General features: G+C 35.0%; 1 protein-coding gene and 1 non-coding gene across 3 annotated transcripts in view; both read left to right on the top strand.

The window, feature by feature from the left end:
• The window catches only part of CRY1 (cryptochrome circadian regulator 1), a 95,616-nt gene that overhangs the window by 63,169 nt on the left and 14,419 nt on the right, over positions 1-18,028 (top strand). For both annotated transcript variants that reach the window (XM_058741510.1, XM_058741509.1), the window contains exons 2-3: positions 416-524; positions 17,012-17,154. In XM_058741510.1, coding sequence (XP_058597493.1) covers positions 416-524; positions 17,012-17,154 — 252 coding nt within the window. The remainder of the gene's footprint in view (positions 1-415; positions 525-17,011; positions 17,155-18,028) is intronic.
• On the top strand, positions 9,673-9,791 carry LOC131484097 (5S ribosomal RNA). Its single transcript, XR_009248021.1, has one exon. It is a non-coding gene; the product is annotated as a 5S ribosomal RNA (ribosomal RNA).

Raw genomic sequence — 18,028 nt, forward strand, 5'->3', positions numbered from 1 at the left:
ATAGGATATTTCCATTTTGTTTCCAATAGAGAAATGTTCTAGATTTTTCAAGGTGGCTTTTCTATTTGAACTTGAATTCTTTTCATCAATGAAACAGTGAAATCAATTCATTTAATTCCTTTATTTGTATAATTTTTATGTTTACAACTTAAACTTTGCTAACATTCAATCACTGTTATTTAATGGAAGTTACTTAATTGAGGAATTTTATTAAAATACTGAGAACCTCATGTAATTTAAAATTTTTAAGTATGATTTCTGGAAACAGTAATTTACAGATCAATTAGAAGTAATAAGATGATAGGAAGTAATAAAATTATGGGGTTAGCACGTCAAGTTTTAGAATAACATGATTTTGCACTACTTTATATCTTCTAAATATATATGTTTAAGAATTTTAATATTTTCTCTGTAGGTTTTTGCTTCAGTGTCTAGAAGACCTTGATGCCAATCTGCGAAAATTAAACTCTCGTCTGTTTGTGATCCGTGGACAGCCAGCAGATGTGTTTCCCAGGCTTTTTAAGGTAATCTGAAAAATTTTTGCATAGAATAATAATCTTTTGTCAGAGAAGACACATGTTTGGTAAATAAGGTATTTGAGGTAATTTAAAATATAGGAAATATAAGTATTTTTAAATAAAAATTTTGTGGGTTCTTTATTTTGCACTGCTGATGGGAATGCAAACTGGTGCAGCCACTCTGCAAAACAGTATGGAAGTTCCTCAAAAAATTAAAGATAGAACTACCCTATGACCCAGCAATTGCACTACTAGGTATTTATCCAAAGTATAAGGTGTGCTATTTTGAAGGGGTACATGCACCCCAATGTTTATAGCAGCACTATCGACAATAGCCAAAGTATGGAAAGAGCCCAAATGTCCATCGATGGATGAATGGATAAAGAAGATGTGGTATATATACACATTGGCAATCAAAAAGAATGAAATCTGGCCATTTGCAACAATGTGGGTGGAATTAGAATGTATTATGCTAAGTGAAATTAGAGAAAGACAAATATCATATGATCACTCATATGTGGAATTTAAGATACAAAACAGATGAACGTAAGGTAAGGAAAGCAAAAATAATATAAAAACAGGGAAGGGGACAAAACATAAAGAGACTGTTAAATATAGAGAACAATCTGAGGGTTGCTGGAGGGGTTGTGGGTAGGAGCATGGGCTAAATGGGCAAGGGACATTAAGGAGGACATTTGTTGGGATGTGCACTGGGTGTTATATGCAGGGGATGATTCTTCTTCTACTTCTGAAATCATTGCACTATATGCTAACTAACTTGGATGTAAATTTTAAAAAATTGGGGGGATTATTTTATTTAATAAAAGTTACAAATGGTAAAATCAGTGAAAAATTTGGTTTACAATGAACATTTAAATCTTTCTTCTACCTTAAACTGCTAGTTTCCCTCCTAGAAGCAACAACTACTACCAGCTTCTTTTGTAGTCATTGGAAATATTTTTTATATTAATAAGATGTATATGTCAGGTGGTTATGTGTGTATGTGTGTGTATATATATAAATAAATAATATAAAGAGAGATCTGTAGCTGTGTGTATGTTACCACCACCCCCCCCCCCCCCCCGCTTTTTAAAACCAAGATAAGAACACACTATATTTTACACCACCTGTGCCAAGCTTTATTCACATAGCCATGTGTTTTGGAGATTGTTTCCTGTTGTTTCCTCAGTCTTTTAAATGGCTTCATAGTGTTCCATTGTGTAGGTATGCTGTGATTTTTTTTAACAAGCTTTCTACTGAACATTAGTCATTTTCCACAGGCCTTTGCTAATACAAATAATGCTGTCAGTGAACATCCTTGTCCAAATATATATCTTTGCTCACATGTGCTCATACATTTTTGGGATAATTCTTAGAAGAGGACTTTCTGGGTCAAAGGGCTATAATGAACAACATGCTACTAATAATACAAAACTGTAGTTTCATGGCAGAGTTTTTTAACTTGGTAAAATCTTAAATCTCCTAGTCTTACTTTGCCTTTTTTCCCCTAATGAAAACATTAGTCCTAGAGAGATTAAATGAGTTGACTAAGGTCATGCAGCTAGCTTATGGTAGTAGTGCTCAGACCAGAAGTTGTTTTCTTGGCTATCTTTTTTTTGTCCATCCCTTCCTATTTATACCATTAGGATTCCTAATGTACATCTGCTTTTTGGGTTTTTTTTTGCAGCTGTTTGATTCATCAAGAAATTTTAATAGTAATGTGCCTATTTCTAATACAGATGAGAACAGTTCCTTTCCCTGAGTGAAAATGTCCCCAGTGTTGGGAATCAAATCAACACTACTTGGTCTTTTTCATTGGTATGAAAGAAACCTTTAATGTTTAGGATTTGGCTAATGCAGCAGTTCTGGCTACTGAAAATATACTTTATTAAAGTATGTTTTACTACTGTGGCTACTTGGAGTCAGAATTTAACCTAGGTACATGGAAGAGTTGTGGGTAGAAAGAATATCAGAAACAATGGTAATAGTTTATCAGCAACTCACGAGTATAAAATGTGTGTATCTCTAAATCCATGTGGTATAAGTAAACTGAATCCTAAGATGATTTTACTTGCAAAAATAACGAAACTTAACAAGTGTTTAAAGATATGGAGAAAAGGAAACCCTCTTGCACTGTTGGTAGGAAGGCAAGCTAGTGTAGCCACTGTGGAAAACAGTATGGAGGTTCCTCAGAACTACCCTATGATCCAGTAATTGTACTACTTGGGTATTTATCCCCAAAATACAAAAACACTAAGTCAAAGGGATACATGTACCTCTACATTTATAGCAACATTATTTACACTAGCTAAGCTATGGAAGCAACCCAAGTGTCCATTGATAGATGGACATAAAAATGAAATCTTGCCATTTCCAACAAATGGATGGAGTCAGAGAGTATAATGCTAAGCAAAATAAGTCAGAGAAAGGCAAATATCATATGATGTCACTCATGTGGAATTTAAAAAACAAATAAGCCAAGGGGAAAAAAAAGAGAGAGACGGATCAAGAAACAGACTCTTAACAGTAGGGAACAAACTGATGGTTACCAGAGGAGACAGAGGTGGGGGAATGGGTGAAATCGGTGATGGGGATTAAGGAGTGCACTTGTTGTGATGAACACTGGCAGAGAAACAGTGGTTTCTGCATGGGCCATAAAATACAGATACATGAACACACACACATGCATAGATGCTTACTGTTTTATTCAGGTTGTTCCTTGGGCTACATACAGTAGTTTGTATAAAATACCACTTACGGAAACTTCCTTTCAGATTATACACTGTCTAGAGCCATAGAGGGAATTCCTTTTTGATTGCGTTGATGTTCTTATTTTTACTTTTTTTTAGAGGCACTACATGCATGTGTTTAAAAAAAAAAAAAAAAAGCCTAAAAGGTTATGCAGTAAAAAGCAGGTCTCCTTCCCACTCCCCACCCTCACACCCTGTTTCTCTGAGGGGAAAGACTCTTTTGTCCATAACCAGCTGACTCATTTATATTATTGTCTCTGGTTTTATTCTAGTACAGAAGATAGAATTTTTAGTAGGTAAGTAATCCTATTTCCTACATGGGAGGTAAAACTGTTTTAGACCTGGTAGTAGTACTTTAGTTGGTTGGTATGGTGACAGTGGCTCAGTACTGATGTCTGCTGTGTATCTTCTCTTTATAGCATTCATTCTATTTATATTGAATAGATTTAGGGATGGGGTCAGGGAATTTTTATACACACATATATGTGTGATAAACTGTTGTGTTTTCTGATGTGTTTTCTACTTAGGATTTTTCCCAGTTAAATTTTGACTTTATATAGGACTTTTTTTTCAACTTTTTTTTCTTTCATGTTTTGAAGAAATGACGAAGAAACTTAGACACTAATGTAGGCAAAACTAGGATAACACTATTAATCATATGAATCTTGTATCAGTTATTATTATGCAGTTAAATCTTGCATCTTCCACATTTGGTGCCAGAATGGTAAGTTACCAAGACCTTGTATATTCTAGGCCCAGCAGGAACTTTTAATGAAGAACTTAAAGAGTTGGTTTAAAACATTCTCATTATATCCAAGAAACAGGGACATGTGGCTAAAGTCTTTACAGGTGGACTCATTGAAGCATAACAAAATGTTTTGTCCAAAATCATAGAATAAATCAAAGAAGAACATCTAAAGCTACTAACATTTCACATACATAAAATTCATGCATTTTGAGTTATTTTGGATTCTTTATTATTTTATGGTACATGCTCATTTGAATAGGACAATTCATTCAATAGATATTGCTTGTCTGCTATTACAAGGCAGAGTTCAAGGTGCTGAGGGTATACTAGTGAACCAAACAGAAGATGTTTCTACCTTCATGGAGCTTATATGATAGTGGGAAGGAGGCAGATAATAAACAGGTAAATATGCAATGTCAGGCAGTGATAGGTGCTAAAATAAAGTGTGGGATATTAAGTGCCAAGGTGAGTGAAGGGTAATTATATGAAATCATGGAAGGCCTCCCTTCTAAGATGACATATGAGCAAATCATGTGAAGGGACTAAGCCATGCAAATATCTAGGGTGTGGCATTGTCAATCCACAACATTTTGCACCTTCTTCCATCAAAAGGTAGAGTTTATTTTCCCACTCCCTTAAATCTGGTTTGGCTGTGTAACTTACTTTGGCCAACTGCCAAGGGAGACATTGAATTCCAAACCCTAAGCCTCAAGCAACCTTGAAGCTTCTACTTTGCCCTTTTAGAATGCTCCTTGTATCGTGCTGGGAATATGGGCTAGAATATCAAATTATGGGAGACCATGTAGAAATAGAGGACCAGTCATGAGCCAGCACCATGGTCTGAGATGTATGAGAGAGATTATCTCAGATCTTCCAGCCCCCACCAAGTTGTCAGCTCATTGCAAGCTCATGAGTGAGCCCAGGTGAGACCAACAGAACCACCATCTAGTTAACTGACAGTCTTGTGAGAATCAATCATTTTGAGCTACTGAGATAACTGCAACATGGGGAAATAATGATGCAGGCAGAGGGAATAGCAGTTACAAAGGCCCTGACGTGGAAGCGTGCTGTGACTTGTTTAGGAACAGCAAGAAGGCCAGCGTAGCTAGAAACACACAGTGAGTGAAAAGGAAAGAGGAGGTCAGAGAGGTTTCAAGGAGCCAGATCACAGGGCTTTCTTTATGGACCATGTTTAGGGGTTTGGCTGTCACTCTGAGTGAAATGGGATGCCATGGAAATTTTTGAGTAGATGAGTGACATGATTTCACTTACATCTTCTTTTTTTTTCTTTTTTATTTATTATTGACATATGATTGAGATATAATGTTATATTTCAGATATACAGCATATTGACTCAACAATTCTAGACATTAGTACTCATCAGAAGTGGTCACCATCTGTCACCATTCAATGTTATTAAAATATTGACAGTATTCCCTATGCTGTACTTTTCATCTCCATGACTTTTATTTTGTAACTAGAAGTTTGTACCTCTTAATCCCCCTCATTTATTTTGACCATCTCCTCACCTGCATCCCCTCTGGCAACCATTAGTTTGTCCTCTGTATTTAAGAGTCTGTTTGGTTTGTTTGTTCATTTGTTTTGTTTTTCAGATTCCACATGTAAGTGAAATCATATATTTGTCTTTCTCTGATTTATTTCACTTAGGATAATACCTGCTAGGTCCATACATGTTGTTGTAAATGGCAAGATTTCATTCTTTTTTGTGACTGAGTAATATTCCATTGTGTATATGTACCACATCTTCTTTCTCCATCTATAAATGGACACTTAGGTTGCTTCCAAATCTTGACTATTATAAATAATGCTGCAGAAAACATAGAGGTACATATATCTTTTGAATTAGTGTTTTCATTTTCTTTGGGTAAATACCCAGTCGTGGAATTACTGGGTCACATGGTATTTCTATTTTTAATTTATGAGGACCCTCCATATTGTTTTCCACAGTAGCTGCACCAGTGTACATTCTCACCAACATTGCATGAGAGTTCCCTTTTCTCCATACTCTTGCCAACACTTGTTATCTCTTGTCTAAATAAAAATTTATTTTTTATTTATCTTTTTAATGTTTACTTATTTATTTTGTTGGGGAGGGGCAGAGAGAGAGAGGGAGAGAGAGAGTCAGCACAGAGCCTGATGCTGGGCTCTATCCCACAACTCTGAGCTCATAACCTAAGTTGAATCCTAGAATTGGACACTCAACCGACTGAGCCACCTAGGTGCCCTTCTTGGCTTTTTAAGACTAGCTATTCTGCCTGGAATGAGTGATGTTGAGCATCTTGTTTTGTATGTTGGCCATCTATATGTCTTCTTTGAAAAAAATGTCTTTTTAGGTCCCCTGACCTGAATTATTTAATTAAATTACTATAATTTATAATAAATCAACTTTATTTAATTACATGTAATTACAAATGAATGTAAAAATTAAATTTATTGTAATTTTATTTATTATCATTAAATTATAATAAATTAACCTGAATTAATAAAAATTAAGTTTTTATTTAATCAGATTTTAGGGGGCGTTTTTGGTATTGAGTTGTATAAATTCTTTACATATTTTGGATACTAACCCCTTATCAAATTGATATATCATTTGCAAGTATCTTCTTTCATTCGATAGGTTGCCTTTTTGTTTTGTTGGTTTCCTTCGCTGTGCAAAAGCTTTTATTTTGGTGTACTCCTTATACTTTAATTTGCTTTTGTTTCCCTTGCCTGAGGAGACATATCCATAAAGATGTTGCTTAATCTACTGTCTCATCTTAACAATGAGAAGAAAGTGAATATGCCACAAAATCATGGGTGTTTTTTTTTTAACCTACTAGAGAGTTGAGGACACAAAGAAACCTAAATAAACTAACTTCCATAAAGCAATGAGCCTTTCGTAGGAAAGAAGAGACTCATGGCTATATTCCTGGTGGCACAGCAGAAAGAAAAGGGAATCCACTGTAGTTGAGAGTAAAAAGAAATCAGTAGAAATTTTACCTAGCTTTTGTGGTCATATATGGACTGACATGGCAGATTAGAATCCCAAGAAACCCAAATTACAGAGCAAGTTCACACTCACTCTCTACAGTGCTTTTGTGGAATACCAGTGGCAATATACCAAAGGCTAAAGCAAAGCAGAAGAGCTGAGAGAGATTCCTCTTGAAGTGCTACTGGGCATTCGCTTAGTGCAAAGTAGCAGTCCACTGAAGCTGGGGACAGGACAGCAGGCTAGAAAGATGTCTCCAGAGGAATAGAAAATTAGGGAGCAAAGCTGAAAAGCAAAGAGAACTCTGCAGCAACCATAAGACTGATGGGTAGACAACAAGGTAGAGAGAAGTGTACAGTTTGTAAAGCTATTGACTGGGTTGTCAAGCAGAGAGAGACATCTAGAATCTTTTCCATACTCAAATTCCAAGCCCTGTTGAAGAAGTTTGGCTCCTACCCTTAAAATATTTGAACCCAGTGGTGAATGGAAGGAATTTAACTAAAGTAGCAACAAAGCCAAGGCCCACCTCAATTACAGATGATAGTAATTCAACTTCTAGCAGTCAGAGCCAAGACTATGCAATTTTCTAGAGATAAATATTATTTATTCCATCTCTATTCTTTATACCATTGTCATACAATCAACTTATGAGACATATGATGAAGCAGGAAAATGTGACTTGCAATCACGTAAAATGAAAAAAAAAAAGAAAAAGCAGAAATAGCCCCACAGTTGATGCAAATGTTGGGATTAGAATTAAGGACTTTGCAATAATTATGCTATAGATTTGAAGAATCTAGTCGAAGGTGAAAAATGTGATTAGGTGATAATTTCAGTATAAAAGTGGAAACTATTAAAAAGAAGGAAATGAAGAATTCATTCAGTGGGCTTAATACAGATTGGACAAAGCAGAACAAAGGATCAGTGAACTTGAAGATGGGCAATGGACACAAAAATAAACCCAAAATGGATGAAGGACCTGAATGTGAGGCAGGAAACCATTAAAACCCTAGAGGAGAGAGCAGGAAAAAAACCTCTTTGACCTCAGCCGCAGCAATTTCTTACTTGACACATCTCCAAAGGCAAGGGAATTAAAAGCAAAAATGAACTGTTGGGACCTCATCAAGATAAAAAGGTTCTGCACTGCAAAGGAAACAATCCACAAAACTAAAAGGCAACCGACGGAAAGGGAAAAGATATTTGCAAATGACATATCGGACAAAGGGCTAGGATCCAAAATCTATAAAGAACTCACCAGATTCCACACCCGAAAAACAAATAATCCAGTGAAGAAATGGGCAGAAGACATGAATAGACACTTTTCTAAAGAAGACATCCAGATGGCCAACAGACATATGAAAAGATGCTCAGCGTCACTCCTCATCAAGGAAATTCAAATCAAAACCACACTGAGATACCACCTCACGCTGGTCAGAGTGGCTAAAATGAACAAATTGGGAGACTATAGATGCTGGAGAGGATGTGGAGAAACGGGAACCCTCTTGCACTGTTGGTGGGAATGCAAACTGGTGCAGCCGCTCTGGAAAACAGTGTGGAGGTTCCTCAAAAAATTAAAACTAGATCTACCCTATGACCCAGCAGTAGCACTGCTAGAAATTTACCCAAGCGATACAGGAGTGCTGATGCATAGGGGCCCTTGTACCCCAATGTTTAAAACAGCACTTTCAGTAATAGCCAATGTTTATAACAGCACTTTCAATAATAGCCAAATTATGTAAAGAGTCTAAATGTCCATAAACTGACAAACGAATAAAGAAGATGTGGTTTATATATACAATGGAATACTACTTGGCAATGAGAAAGAATGAAATCTGGCCATTTGTAGCAACATGGATGGAACTGGAGGGTATTGTGCTAAGTGAAATAAGTCAGGCAGAGAAAGACAGATACTATATGTTTCCACTCTTATGTGGATCCTGAGAAACTTAACAGAAGACCATGGGGGAGGGGAAGGGGAAAAAAAAGTTACAGAGAGGGAGGGAGGCAAACCATAAGAGACTCTTCAATACTGAGAACAAACTGAGGGTTGATGGGGGGTGGGGGAGAGGGGAAAGTGGGTGATGGGCATTGAGGAGGGCACCTGTCAGGATGAACACTGGGTTGTTGTATGGAAACCAATTTGACAAGAAAGTATATTTAATATTAAAAAAATAAAAATAAAAAAAGAAGATGGGCAATTTAAATTATCTCAACTGAAGCACAAAGAGAAGGAAGTCTTTAAAAAGAGAACAGTCTGTGAAACAATAGTAAATGGCCTGACATATGTATAACTGCAAACCTAGAAAATAAGGGGAAAGAGGTTTGGGACAAGAAAAAAAAAATGTTTGAAGAGATAATGGTTGACCATTTTCTAAAATTGATGAAAGATATCAACCCACAGTGTCAAGAACTCAAAAAACCCTAAAGAGCATAAATATAAAGAAAACTACATCTTGCCACCTCATGGTCAATTAACTAAAAGCCAAAGATAGAAATTTTATAAGCAACCAGAAGAGAAAAGACATATTCAAGGAACCACAATAAGAATGTTGGTGGCTTTTTATTAGAAACAGTTGAGTCCAGAAGGCAATCGAATGACATCTTTAAAGAACTACAAACAACTTTGTTAACGTAGCAAAAATATTCATTTAAAAAAAGAAGGTAGTCTATGGCCATACCACCCTGAATACACCCAATCTCATCTGAACCCAGAAGCCAAGCAGGGTTGGGCCTGGTTAGTACTTGGATGGGAGACCACCTGGGAATACCAGGTGCTGTAGGCGATAGATAGGTAGGTAGATAGATAGAAAGATAGGAAGAAAGAAAGAAGATAAACAGATAAATTTAAATTTAAAAAGAAAGTAAAATGAAGGCATTTTCAGACAGTCAAAAATAGAATAATTCATATCCAAAAGATCTATACTGTAAGAAATACTAAAAGAAGTTCTGCTAGGTGAAAGGAAATCATTCTGAATGAAAGATAGGATCTGCAAAAAAGAAGAAAGCACTAAATATATGGGTAAATATAAAATAACTTTTTTGTTATTTTTAGTTATGTATATTTATATATCCTATTTTCTTTTTTTTTTTTTATTTTTATTTTTTTAAATTTTTTTTTTTTTTTTTAATTTTATTTTTGGGACAGAGAGAGACAGAGCATGAACGGGGGAGGGGCAGAGAGAGAGGGAGACACAGAATCGGAAACAGGCTCCAGGCTCCGAGCCATCAGCCCAGAGCCTGACGCGGGGCTCGAACTCACGGACCGCGAGATCGTGACCTGGCTGAAGTCGGACGCTTAACCGACTGCGCCACCCAGGCGCCCCTATCCTATTTTCTTTAAAAGACTGTTGACAGGTTAAAAACAACTAATAGTAAGTTATAGGAGGTAATACCAATATTAAGGAGCTTATAACATATATAGAAATAAAATTTATAACAGGATCACACAAGATGGGAGGGACATAAGTATAAGTATATATAAGTTCTTACATTATTCAATAGTAATATATGATATGAAGGTAGACAGTGGTAAGAATGCACATTATGATCTAAAATAACATGAACAGCTACTTCAGAAAATTCAATAGAGGAATTTAAAATGGGATACAAAAAATATTTGACTCATTCACATGAAAGCAGGTAGATAAATTTAAGCTCAACTATGCCAGTTGTATTCAGTGTAAATAGTTTAAACTCTCCATTTAAAAGGCACAGAATAAAAAGCAAGAAGCAACTAGATGCTGATGAGACATTTTAAAAATATGAAGAAACAGGAGATAGAGGTTTCCAGTTATGGAATAAATAAGTCACAGGAATAAAAGGCACAGCATAATGAATATAGTCCGTGATATTGTAATAGCGTTTTATGGTGACAGATAGTAGCCATATTTGTGGTGAGGATAGCATAGTCTATAGAGAATTTGAATCACAGTGTTGTACATCTGAAACTAATGTACCATTGTGTATCAACTATACTCAAAAATTTTTAATGAATAAACAGTTTGAAATAAAAACAACTGGAAAAGATGTGCTTTGCAAACAGCGTAAGAAAGTAGAATTCAAGGCAAAATTAAGAGTAATCTTACATCAAGAGGGTATAACTATTATAAGTGTACATGTACCAGGTAACAGCATAAAAACATATGAATCTCAAACTGATAAACTCTCAGTTATTGATAGAATATACAAAAATTAATAAAGATATAGATGATATGAATAATGCTATCAACTGATTTGGTATACTGATATTTGCAGAACACTATACCCCAAAGCTATAGAAAATATATTCTTTTTTAGCACATATGAAATATTCACCAAGAGAGACCATATGCTTAGCCACAAAATGGGTACCAATAAATTTCAAAAGATTGACATTCTATACAATGTATTCTTTGGCTTCAATAGAATTAAATTAAAATGAATAGAAAAAAATCATAAATATTTATAACTGATAATGTAAAAATATATAAAAATTCATGAGATTCACCACTTCAGTTAAAAATAGTCTTAATATTAGGATAATTTCTTTAAAATATTAAAATTCAACTTGTCATTAAAAAACCAAACATTTATGGGATTCAGCTACAGCAGTGCTTAGAGGAAAATTAGTAGCTTTCAGTACTCCGTTAGGAAAGAAGGAATCAAAGAACTAAGCTTCCACCTTAAAAAGGAGAAAAAGAACAAATTAAACCTATAGTATAGTAAGTAGAAGAAAGGAAATAGTAAACAGAGGAATGGAAATCAGTGAAACAGAAAAACAATAGAGAAAATAAATGTGCGATAATTAATTTATTGTCTGTCAGCTCTAATTCACCCTTCTAAGTCCTGCTATGTGATAGTGAAGCTGGATGCTGTAAACATTTTTCCTTTGCCAGCTGGCTTGATACTAGAATTCCTCAATAGATATTGTTGGTGGTTCTCTGCCAAGTCATAGTAGGAGAGAAAGGGTTTTCCTTATTGGTAGTCTTGTGTGTTTTTCCTGCCACATTAGCTAGCAGTTGAGCATATGGGAGGCCCAGTAGTCTTTACCTCAGCCTCCCTCCTGAGCAAGCCCCAGCTTACCCACACCCTCTGGTAAATTTCCCTGCCCCTGATAGGCCACTCCCACAGACCAGCTGCATTTCACCCAGACCCCTGTGTAGGAAGTTTCTCAACCACCCAGCTTACTATTAACCAGGTCTGGCCTTGCCCTTTAGCAAGTTCATTCTCTACAGGGAAGGTTTTGTGTTACTGTGGCAGCAAGATCCATGCATTAAGGTGGGAGTCTCAGTGGAGGGTTCTTTTCTTCTGAGTTCTTAATTCATTATTTACTTATTTTCTCTCCATTTAGTGGTGGTGGCTGTGTTGTGCAATTGCTAATTTTGGACACCTTAGACAAGTACTATCCAACAGAAGCCACATACATAATTTTAAATTTTCTAATAGCCACATTAAAAAAAGTAAAAAGAAACAGATAAAGTTAATTTTATTTATTATTATTATTATTATTTTAATTTTTAGCGTGAGCAGGGGAGGGGGCAGAGGGGGAGAGAATCTTTTAAGCAGGCTCCATACTCAGTGCAGAGCCTGATGCAAGGCTCAGTCCCATGATCCTGGGATCATGACCTGAGCCAAAACCAAGAGTCAAATGCTCAACTGACTGAGCCACTCAGGTGCCCAGAGTTAATTTTAATAATATATTTTATTTAACCCAGTATATCTAAAATATCCTTTTAATATAAAATGAGTATTAAAATTTTAAGCTATTTTAACCTTTTTTTCATATGAAGTCTTTGAAATTCAGTGTATATTTTATGTTTACAGCACATCTCTGTTCCATTTAGCTACATTTCAAGTGCTCAGAAGCCACTTCTGTGGGTAGTGGCTATCTACCATATTGGATAGTGTAGCTTTAACTCCTCTTTCACTCCTTGTCATTGTTGACCACCTTTTACTTGCTAATATTCTTCATATTAAATGTTCCCTGTTCAGATTGCTGATGTTGTCTGTTTCTCGACTGAGTCCTGATTGATTCAGTCAACAAAGCCAAAAACTGGATCTTGAAAAGATTGAATTGATAAACTTCTAGCAATATTGATCAGGGTGAAAAAGGGAGAAAATTTCTACCATAGCATTTCTATCATTCTTTATCAGGAATAAAAAAGGGGGCTATCACTAGAGATTCTCTAAACTTCAAAAGTATTATAAAGGATGTAAACATGATGCCAATAAATTAGACAACCAAGATGAAAAATTTCTTGAAAGTACAAGTTACAGAATTCTCAGAAAAAGAAAAAAAAGGAAAAGTGAATAGTCCTTTATCTCTTAAAGAACTTGAATTTATAATGGAAAACCTTTCCATAAATAAAACTCCAGGCCCAGAATGGCTTTAATTGTGAATTCTATCATGTATTTGAGAAAGAAATTATACCAATTTTACAGTACTTCTCAGAAAATATGGGGAAATGTTGGGAACACTTCCCCAAAACATTTGTTTTATGAGGCCAGCATAATTCTAATACCATACTCTAATATCAAAACCTGATAAAGAGATTTTAAGGAAAAAAAAAGGGGGGGATAGCCAAGTGTCTCCCAGAAACAGACTCAGATATTCTTAATAATATATTAACAAATTGAAATTAGCAATATTTTTAAACAATACTACATCATGATCCAGTGAGGTTTATTCCAGGAATACAAAGCTGGTTCAACATTATAAAAATCAATTAAAATAATTCTTCCTAGTAATAGAATAAAGGAAAATATATTATGATTATCTCAATAGATGAAGAAAAAGCATTTGACAGAATTCAACATTGATTTGTGATTAAAAATACCTTTAAACTAGGAATAGAAAATTTGTAAGTGTTAATTTGATAAAGGTTGTCTATAAGAAAACATAACTAATGTCATTCTTAATGGTGATATATTGAGTACTTTCTGCCTAAGATAAGGAGTAAAGCAAGGATATGTACTTCTACCACTTACTGAAAGCTAACCAGCGTAATTGGGAAGGAAAGAGAGTAGATAATTAGCTTACTATCTTATTACCCTCTTCCCCATATTTCCTATCATAGCATTATATTTTTTTCTAATAGTTAGTACTTTTTAAATTTATCTCCAGATTATCAATCTTCCTCAGTAAGCTCCAGGAAGGAGGGACCTAGTGTTATATTTGGCCTGTATTAAGAATTATAATATTTGACGTATGAGTGAATACATTTAATGTTTGGGGAACCTTCTCTTCTGTATCTTTTCATATTTATTGTGGAGAGATACTCACTAATTTATCCCCAGAGAAGAAGTTAAAGATTTCATTGGTGAGTTTAGTAAAAGGACCTAGGTGAGCATAGCTCAGATTGTGCCTTTTCTTTTCTTCACTTGCTAAGAACACATATCCTATTCTCTTCTCCTGAGTCATAAATTTTATAGGGGAGCCCCCATTGCAGGGAAGCTGTTGCTTATCATTGGGTGGGTAAATCTGTTTTATTCAGGGATGAAATATTCTCAAGCTTACCTGCCCATAAACCTAGTATGTTTTCTCCAATTCTTCTTTACTAGTAATGTGGTCTATATTTTGATCTTTAACTGTGATTTATGTTCCCTTCCTTTACAAGGAAAAAGGGAAGGGAGTGTTACTGAGTCATCTTAAACTCTATCATCTATCTAAAAACTAAAAACTTATTTATAAAAAAATCATAGAGGGGCGCCTGGATAGCTCAGTCAGTTAAGTGTCCGACTCTTGATTTTGGCTCAGGTCATGATCTCATGGTTTGTGGAATTGAGCCCCATGTTAGGCTCAGCACTGACAGCATGGAGCCTGCTTGGGCTTCTCTGTATCCCTCTCTCTCTCTCTCTGCCCCTCTCCTACTCGTGTTCTCTCTCTCACTCGATAAGTAAACATTTAAAAAATCATAGAATTTTTAACTACTACTTAGGAAAAAAAAGTTGTAACGTAAAAGGCAGAGAAAGGTTGCTATCATTAAAATATAAGGAGCTCTTACAAGTCCAAAGAGAAAAATTCATTGCCATAGAAAACCAAGCAAACATAAGCTGCAACTCACAAAAGAAGAAATATCAGAATGGCTAGTAATAACAGCTGCCATTCATTGAGGACTTACTGTATATTATGTCCTTAACAATTTACTTGCATTATGTCATGCAAACAGTAACAATGGTTTTTTTTGTTTGTTTTACTGTAGCAAATACATAGTTCTTATTATATGCTAGCTACTCTAAGCACATTACTTACAATCTACCTATTTTATAAACGAGGAAGCAGGCAGGAGGAGTTTAGCCATTTGTGCAAATAGTTGAGCCAGTCTTTTAACTCAGGAGGTCTGAGTTTAGAGCCTATGTGTGGTTTTTTTTTAACATTTATTTTATTTTTGAGAGAGTGGATGTGTGTGTGCATGCGTGAGGGAAGGACAGAGAGAGAGGGGGACAGAGGATCCAAAATCAGGCTCTGTGCTGACAGAAGAGAGCCTAATGCAGGGCTCAAACTCACCAACCATGAGATTGTGACCAAGCTGAAGTCAGAAGCTTAACTGACTGAGCCACCCAGGCGCCCTTAGATCCTGGGTTTTTTAAATGCTACTTTATACTTCTTGTCCATAAAACAAAGAAATATAATGCTTTCCTACTCATTTTAATTTTATTTTTAAATTTCAAAAACAGTACGTGATTGTACTAACAAATGTGAACAGTGCAACTGTGTGTAAAATAAAAAATACTTTATTTGCACTCCTAAATTCTACTCTTCAAAGGTAAAAGCTGTTGACCACTCGATATGCATTCTTCAAGATTTTCAAGAAAATAAAATTTTAAAAATTATTTTTCTGTTTATTCCATGTGTATGTGTTAGTTTTTTTTTTTTTTTTTTAAAAACCTTTAACACATGCTATTGGCAAGTGTATGGGGAGCAAGCACTTTGGTGTACTGCTGATGAGAGTGTAAATTGGTACACTATATCTGGTGGAAAATTTGAAATGTCTATAAAAATTTTAAATGTGCTTACCTTATCCATTCATTGGTTTTCAAGGGACTATTTCTAGGAAAAATAGAACAAATGCCCCAGAATGTTTAAGATGAACGCATAAAGATAAGGATAGACACTGCATGGTTTATAGTAGCAATTTTTTTTTTTTAATCACACCATTGGAAACAGCCCTTGTCTAAACTGTCCAGGTTTAGAGAATTAGTGTGTTTACTATATAATTAGTTAACTAATGGTAGAATTGCTGTTGATTTTTTTTTTTCTTTGTAAGATATATCAGAGTAGATTTTAGAATTAAAAAGAAAAGCTACTACCCGCTGGGGAAATCAGTTAATTACCTGAAGTCACAGTCTCCACACTGAAAATCACTATAAGGAGATGTGTACATAACTTATCAATATAGCACCTGATACTCACTAAATATCTGGTATTATTATTACTATCTCTGTATCTCCACAGTTAGCATTTTTTGGTAATCAGAAATAACAAATTACAGAAGAGTACCTCAGCAAAGCATTGTGTATACCATATTAATTGTCAAAGGTTTATGAAAGACCAATTCTTAGAATCAACAGACATAAATTCAGGTATTCTGGCTCTTTGTGAACATGGGCAAGTCCCTAAATTTTAGGTATAAAATCCTATACCTAAGTCCTAGGCAGATAATCCTATCTGCCAAATGGAGATACCAACCAAAGAGGTAAACTGAGGATTATTTTGAGGAACAAATGTAAATTATTTGAAAAGTAGAGTGCTATACAAACACATTTAGTGTAGGAAGCTGGTTTTAAGCATATTGTTAGATTGTCTAATGCCTAGTACAATGCTTGAAATCTAATCACTATACATTTCTTAACATATTTTTGAATTTATAAATTGTGTGGTTTCTTCCTGCATATTCAAAGTTTGATTTATGTATAATAATTTCATATGTAGAGTTTGAGCTTTTCACTTTTTCCAGAATGTGTTGTTGTAATAGAAAAAATTATTAAAATTTGTGTACATTTTTGTCCGTTTTTCTTACTTTAGGAATGGAACATTACTAAACTTTCAATTGAGTATGATTCTGAGCCCTTTGGAAAGGAACGAGATGCAGCCATTAAGAAACTGGCTACTGAAGCTGGAGTAGAAGTTATTGTACGAATTTCACATACATTATATGACCTGGACAAGTAAGTTTTTCTTTTATTCTGGTAGAATATACATAACATAAAATTTGTTATCTCAGCCATTTTTAAGCATACAGTTCAGTGGTATTAAGCACATGGACCAGTAAGTTTTAACCTGTGGGACTTAAGCTTGTGAAATGAAAATAACAACATACACATAGAATTGTGGGAGAATTAAATGAATGTATGTTAAGTCCTTAGCCTTTTAACTGCTGTGATTTTTTATTTACTCGAGAGATGCCAAAATTACAGGCACATTTAGTGCATAAGACAAAAATACTCAGAATTTCACTGTCAAAACTATTATGAGTATCACATAATTTTCCTTGACTGTTCTAACTCAACCTGTGGTCTTGCCTTTCAGGGCTCTTAGTAATATTAATCTCATAGTTTATATGATATAAAGCTATACTATGCTTTGATATGTTCAGTATGATTGTCTTAAATTATTTTATTTCATGCATTTATATCTTTTTTTAATGTTTATTTATTTATTGTGAGAGAGTTAGAAGGAACATTTACACAAGTGTGCAAGCAGGGGAGGGGCAGAGAGAGAGAGAAGGAATCCCGGGGGGGCCTGATCCCATGAACCATGCATGACCAGAGCTGAAACCAAGAGTCAGATGCTTATCTAACTGAGCCATCCAGGTGCCTCTCATGTATGTATCCCTCGTCTGGATTTTAATTTCAGATGCAAATTGTATATAATATGACTTTGCATAGCTGTAGTCCTCTAAAATGTGGCATAATATCTTATTTCTCAAAGTGTATTTTTTTTTAAATATCATTTCTTGGTGATGCTTTGTCCAAAAAAAATTCTGTGGTAAGTTTAAATTTAGAAAGTATTTATATTCTTTGAATTTTGAAGGTTTATAAG

This window comes from Neofelis nebulosa, chromosome 8 (genome assembly GCF_028018385.1).
Source record: "Neofelis nebulosa isolate mNeoNeb1 chromosome 8, mNeoNeb1.pri, whole genome shotgun sequence".
Lineage (NCBI taxonomy): Eukaryota > Metazoa > Chordata > Mammalia > Carnivora > Felidae > Neofelis > Neofelis nebulosa.